Genomic DNA, 5,438 nt, shown 5'->3' with positions numbered 1-5,438 from the left:
TAAAAAAAGCAAGAAAAATTTAGTAACGCAAAACCAACAGTTCTGACTGCCTATTTTCTAAAAATGGGCAGATCTCCAGCATCATCTGTGGCTTTTAACCCTCGGGCATGAACGCCTGTATCTAGCACCAATCGCAGAGCAGCTCCACGCTGTGGGAGGAGGGAAAGTCTTAGATATATGCACCGGCACGGGGATCTGGGCCTTTGATTTTGGTATGAAATCTGGGCCTTTGGCATGACGAGGCTAACATGTCGGGTTCTAAGCGGATCAACACCCAAGCACAGAGGTTCCTGGAATTGATTTAAGCCCCATCCAGCCAAAATTGTAAGCATGCCTGTTTTTGTTGGCAGTCTCATGCTTTGGAACCCGGCGGGTTTCTTGAGATTCAAGATGCACTGCTCTGTTTCAGGTGCGACGAGAGATCCCTCAAGGGAACTGCGATAGAGAAGTGGGCGGAAAAACTTCACAAGGCAGCGTGGAAATCTGGGAAAGACTGGGCTTGTCCAACGAAATACAAGCTATATATGGAAGATGCCGGATTTGTCGACGTAAAGGAAGTCCAACATGACAGGTGGCCTATAAATCCCTGGCCTAAGGGCAAGGATGAAAAAGAAAAAGGGATGTGGTGCTTACAGAATCTTCTGTTGGGACTTGAATCGATTTCAATGGCTCTTATGACCCGATACCTGGGCATGTCAGTGTGGGAGGTACGCGGGGATCTTGAATGTGTGGAGAAGGAGATCAAAGACCGAAAGACTCATGCGTACATTCCTATGTAAGATACTTTCCAGCGGAAGACAAAGAGGTAATGCTTACAAGACACATAGATAGGGAGTTTATGGACAAAAGCCTTAGTATATTCAGTCAAGTAAACGTGTATCTTGTTGAAAGATAGCTGGCTCTCTATTGAGATTTGGAAATCGCCAGATGTAAGATATCATGAACTAAAATAAATGAACAGAGTAGAAGGCTAAGAACTTTCTTAATCATATGATATGACACTATATGGCTTGAGCGAGGGACGTAGCTATCTATTCAACGTGTAGTCGGAGGTTCATGGCTCAGTTGACAAAAGAGAAAAGCAAAACTGTGCAGAGACGAATATACGGCATTCAGTACATGCATTCCTTTTTAATTAGGCGCTCGCTCCCTTGAGGAGAGTGAGTTCACCCATTCCTCTAGCGCCTCATTATCGTCTGCGATGTCTCTAAGCGACGCTTCAACTTGGTACTGCCGCGGTCCTGCAAGGCCCTATGCTCTTGTCCGGGAAGCGATGCGAAATCTCATTCCACGATAAATCGTCTCAACTTAGTTGCAACAGAGGCTCGTCATCGTCAGACAAGAATCGCGCATGCCTGACAGGTTATCTCATCGAGCGTTGTCACAGAGGCGACGGTCCTGAGTCTCCTCTCACTGCGCCTAAATTTTGTTGAACAGCGCATCCAGATGGACCCTAGGCTGCGGTCAGGGAGGGCAACACCGTTCCTCATCCGTAGCAGCAATGCACTCTTTCTGGTGCCCCTTTAGCGGAAGCTCCCTTGGCTGGAACAGTGCTTAGTGTATCTTGGAATGTTCACCCTCCTGATAGATGTGAATCTGAGCCAGTGTCTCCTTTCCAGGACAGATATCTAACGCTTCAAGATCGATCGGTAAGTAAAGTATTCCGAGATCGATGATAATTTTAGCTCAAGACTGTATTGTACCTTGCGCCATCCCGGATCCGTGTGCGTTCAAAGAAGCCTTGGAAGGGCTATTCCCAGAACTCCACAACTGGTGACTCTATCGTAGCTAAGGCACATGAGAGGTTCGTGGAGAGGATGCCGGGAGCCCAGAGCGGCTGCAGCGAGGGCAAGCGTGGACATAGAAGCCAAGCCTTCCTAATCGAGCGAAGAAATTGACAAAGGCCTTCGTACACAAATCGTTCGTCTTTGACGTCTGGTTCCTGACCGGACTGGGAACTTTTTGGATGGCACAACATGTAAGGAGTGTAGGCATAAGCGGTGCCATGATTGCGTCCTCGAAAGACTGGCAAGGAATCCGTCTTAGTATCTCAGCAAGGGAAGGAGGTAACTTCACGAAATGCGGGGGACCGACTCACGACAAGAGTGATGTAAGACTAGTGGAATTTGCTATCTCTGTGATATTTTGAGGAAGATGAATGAAAGAGGGTAATATAAAAGGTACCGACGTGCACAACACCGATGACCTTACGGGTTCAATATTCCACGCTCGATTTAGTAAGCTTCCGCAGTTCTTGGACGATTCAAGAGTAGCCAGGGCACCGTGCTCAACTTGAGTCTAGCACGAGAGGCATCTATTTCGCAAACATCGACTTGGATAACCAGCTTCACAGTTGCTTCCGAGGCCGGCCTCGCCGTGTCTTCTGCTGTGGGCCACTTGATGCATCGGTTTGTACCACCGCCAGGTTGCTTCGCTGCAAATCCAAACGCAATCGCTCGTTCTTGGCCTGGCACTGTGCTCGCAGTCGCGCCTCGAACTTATTCACCATCTCCTTTGAATATCCCAGAGAGTGTAGTGCTCAGGCAGCAGTGTCGGATGCCAATCCACCATGTAGTGCAGGACACCATCAATATCCTCTCTGCCGATAATCCCGCGGACCTCCCAATCCTGATCAGTGTCGATTATCTGTTGGCACAGTTGAGATTTGGTTGGAGCACATGCCGATGCAGGACTGGTTCTGGCGGTGCTGACAGGGCTGAGAGTCCTATCGCCCTTTAACTGATTATTACCCAATTCGACCAGTTCATCTGTAGTGCGGTTAGCAAGGCTTCCGTGCACTATACCCCAATAGACTCAGCACACCTACCATAGCTTTCAAGAGCTCTCGATCCACGAGAACCCAAATTATTGTTATCCACAGCTTGGTTGTTCCCCATTTCGGCAGTGTCCTTCATGTTCAATGGCTCCCCCGCCGATTTGTGCTCGTCTTTCCCATACCGTACGGGTGCCAAAGAGGGAACTCCGCCGTCAAAATGGTCTCTTTTCACTACAAGGTTTGCTATATGCCATCAGACAAAGACGGCGACATCGGCGGGAGTAGGCTCTAGAAACTCTAATGGCTCAAGGGGCACGCTGCCGCTGTCTCAGTTGGCCCGCGTCGTATCTGCAGGCTCCAGTGCTCAACACCCCTTGTGAGCAAGCGAATTGGGTCATCACCAAGGAAGGTACGTCGTCACGCTGTGGAATGGGTCGGTCTTTGGCGAATCCGAGAAGACTTTCCTCATCAAGCAACCCCACTTAGGGTGATTGCCGCAAGAGGAAATTCGGACAGTAAATAAAGACCGCGGATCTCTACCGAAACATTCCAACCAGCAGGAAAATGTACGTTGCTTCCAGACACCCACCCCACTCCTTCCCAGCTCAACCAGTCCTCCCCCTCCCCCCGAGCGATCCTGCCGCCTGCTGCCTGCTGCCTGCTGCATCATCCACGCCATGCCCGGCACCAACGCGTATGACCAGTCTCGAACTCGTGGACCGTTTTCGAAATGGAGAAGGGTGGGACTCACGACGGGTGAGGCCGAATCAAAGAGCAGGTCTGCTCGTAGGAGGGGAAATTCGAGGGGCGACACGAGCAATAGCGCCGGGGTGAGGATCGTGGCAAGCGCCGGACCGAGGCACCCCTACGGCCGGCGCGCTGGGGGAGTTGGAGTTGGGAGAGAAAGGTCAGAGAGAGAGCAGTGGAGGTGGGAAACAGCGATGGATTTATACTTGAGGTGGGGCTCACAATCCCTCGTTTCGGCGCGTGTTGGTCTATACGACGTGAGGTTGGCGGCTATTGCGACGTGCAACAAACGTAAAGTTAACGCGCATCTGCTCATGCGACGTGCAACAAAACTGAGCCTCAAGCGTTCAACGAGTAAGCTGCACTCGTGGCTTGCGCTTGAGCGCTTCACTCGTGGCTTACGGGTGGCGTGTGTTAGTTTGTACGACGTGAGGTTGACAGCCATTGCGACGTGCAACAAACGTGAAGTTAACGCGCATCTGCGCATGCGACGTGCAACAGAATTGAGCCTCAAGCGTTCAACGAGTAAGCTGCACTCGTGGCTTACGGGTGGCGTGTGTTAGTTTGTACGACGTGAGGTTGGGCGTCGCATTGCGACGTGCAACATAACTAAGCCTAGAAGCGTTTAACGAGCAATAAGCTTCATTTCGTGGCTTGCGGGTGGCTTGTGGTTGGGCTTGTGTTTGTACGACGTTAGGTTGGACCGCGCATTGCGACGTGCAACAAACCCGAGCCTAAGGTAGAGAGGCGTTTAACGAGCGCTCCCGCTCGCTATCCCTGCGCCATCGCGGCTCAGGACGGGCAATTTGAACATATGGAGAGATTGGGGTCCCGAGACAATGATCTGCGCAGGCCTAGAACACCATCTGTGCCGAGACTTCCTCTGAGATTATTTGACGCAATATAATTTCATCGCATCTCGTCTCATATCGAGCATATCCCTGAGTCTCGGGTAGGGCTGCAGCTGCTGCTGCATCTCGAAGTGGCAGAATCCCCGCATCCAGCTTCACCGCCAATATTTGTGGGTTGCGATGTTTACGATTGGAGGCTTCTGATTTATTGGTGGGTGGCGAGAGCCAATTAGCGCTACCCGCCAATCAGAACTATGCGGGCAAGTGGCAGAAAATTTCGAGAAGGCCTTAGCGGTGAAGGGACTTGGCAGATTTTTGAACCGATCCCACCCCAACAGATGCTGTGCCGCTGCCAAGCTGCGGCTGCTCCCGATGACATTACTCCATGAGATCGACAGGAATCGATCGACCGGAAAGAACCGAGATGAAATGACGGCACGAATCAGGTGGTGGGTCAAGGGTTGAGTGGTTGAATTGAGACTGAATTAACGACTGACTGCACATGCCGCATTCATTTATCCATTCACCTAGCTAGCCCACCAATGCCATCGATACTCAGAATCCCAAACGCCATACCATGCTTTGCTTTGTTTTGTTACCACCCGATATGATCTTTGATACTACCATCGAAAAGACCGGTAGTGCTGTGTCGAGGGACGAAGTGACGAACCTGGATAGACTTATTAATACTACTTTCGAAATTGAGAACGTAAATGGGCGGCATACTTGACAAGTTTAATAGCAGTATCTAGCATGTCCCTAGCCTAGAACTAGCGCAGCGAGGAGGAAAAGTAAACCGAAGAGTAAACCGAAGACTAACGCAACGATGAAGAAGAACCATCTCTTTTGAGCTTCCATAAAAGCGTCCATTACTTGCTTTGCGTTCATTTCGTCTTCGTTTTCGGTATTATCGTCGAAAGCGGGGTCGGTAAGAGGATGGTTTGAAAGATAAGCTAAGATTAGAAGTTAATAGTTGTAGTAAATAGATCGCAAATTAATCTTACCTGTGTGGTGCTCGAATTAGTTGTTGTTATCTTCAAAGTGCTCGAGTTCGTTGTTGTTGT

At 50.1% G+C, this 5,438-nt stretch overlaps 3 protein-coding genes across 3 annotated transcripts; 2 read left to right on the top strand and 1 right to left on the bottom strand.

Annotated features, from left to right (window-relative positions):
- Window positions 1-359: 359 nt before the first annotated feature.
- Window positions 360-779, top strand: LY89DRAFT_603773 (TAM domain methyltransferase; the record flags this gene model as incomplete). The annotated part of the gene is made up of 1 exon (XM_018210324.1): window positions 360-779. A coding segment is annotated over one exon (420 nt), but the record flags the coding sequence as incomplete, so codon positions are not given.
- A 1,461-nt stretch (window positions 780-2,240) lies between these two features.
- Window positions 2,241-3,372, bottom strand: LY89DRAFT_436873 (uncharacterized protein). The gene is made up of 2 exons (XM_018207519.1): window positions 2,828-3,372; window positions 2,241-2,768 (listed from the first exon to the last, which is right to left on the bottom strand). Exons 1-2 carry the CDS (start codon window positions 2,913-2,915, stop codon window positions 2,503-2,505), a joined length of 354 nt encoding a protein of 117 aa, XP_018060508.1. The 5' UTR covers window positions 2,916-3,372; the 3' UTR covers window positions 2,241-2,502.
- Window positions 3,373-3,453: 81 nt separating this feature from the next.
- On the top strand, window positions 3,454-4,086 carry LY89DRAFT_679013 (uncharacterized protein; the record flags this gene model as incomplete). Its single annotated transcript, XM_018213790.1, has 1 exon — window positions 3,454-4,086. One exon carries the CDS (start codon window positions 3,454-3,456, stop codon window positions 4,084-4,086), a length of 633 nt encoding a protein of 210 aa, XP_018060507.1.
- Between the last annotated feature and the right edge of the window lie 1,352 nt (window positions 4,087-5,438).

Source organism: Mollisia scopiformis, assembly GCF_001500285.1.
Source record: "Mollisia scopiformis unplaced genomic scaffold LY89scaffold_55, whole genome shotgun sequence".
NCBI classification, from domain to species: domain Eukaryota; kingdom Fungi; phylum Ascomycota; class Leotiomycetes; order Helotiales; family Mollisiaceae; genus Mollisia; species Mollisia scopiformis.
Note: the sequence above shows the minus strand (reverse complement) of the source record. Positions and strands in the feature narration are given on the sequence as shown.

What these genes read in the sequence shown, in the direction of transcription:
- LY89DRAFT_436873 (XM_018207519.1), bottom strand. Translation starts at nt 2,915, where the DNA reads ATGAAGGACACTGCCGAAATGGGGAACAACCAAGCTGTGGATAACAAT. An exon ending in GAGAGCTCTTGAAAGCTATG is followed by an intron (nt 2,769 to 2,827) that starts GTAGGTGTGCTG and finishes ACCGCACTACAG; the next exon opens with ATGAACTGGTCGAATTGGGT.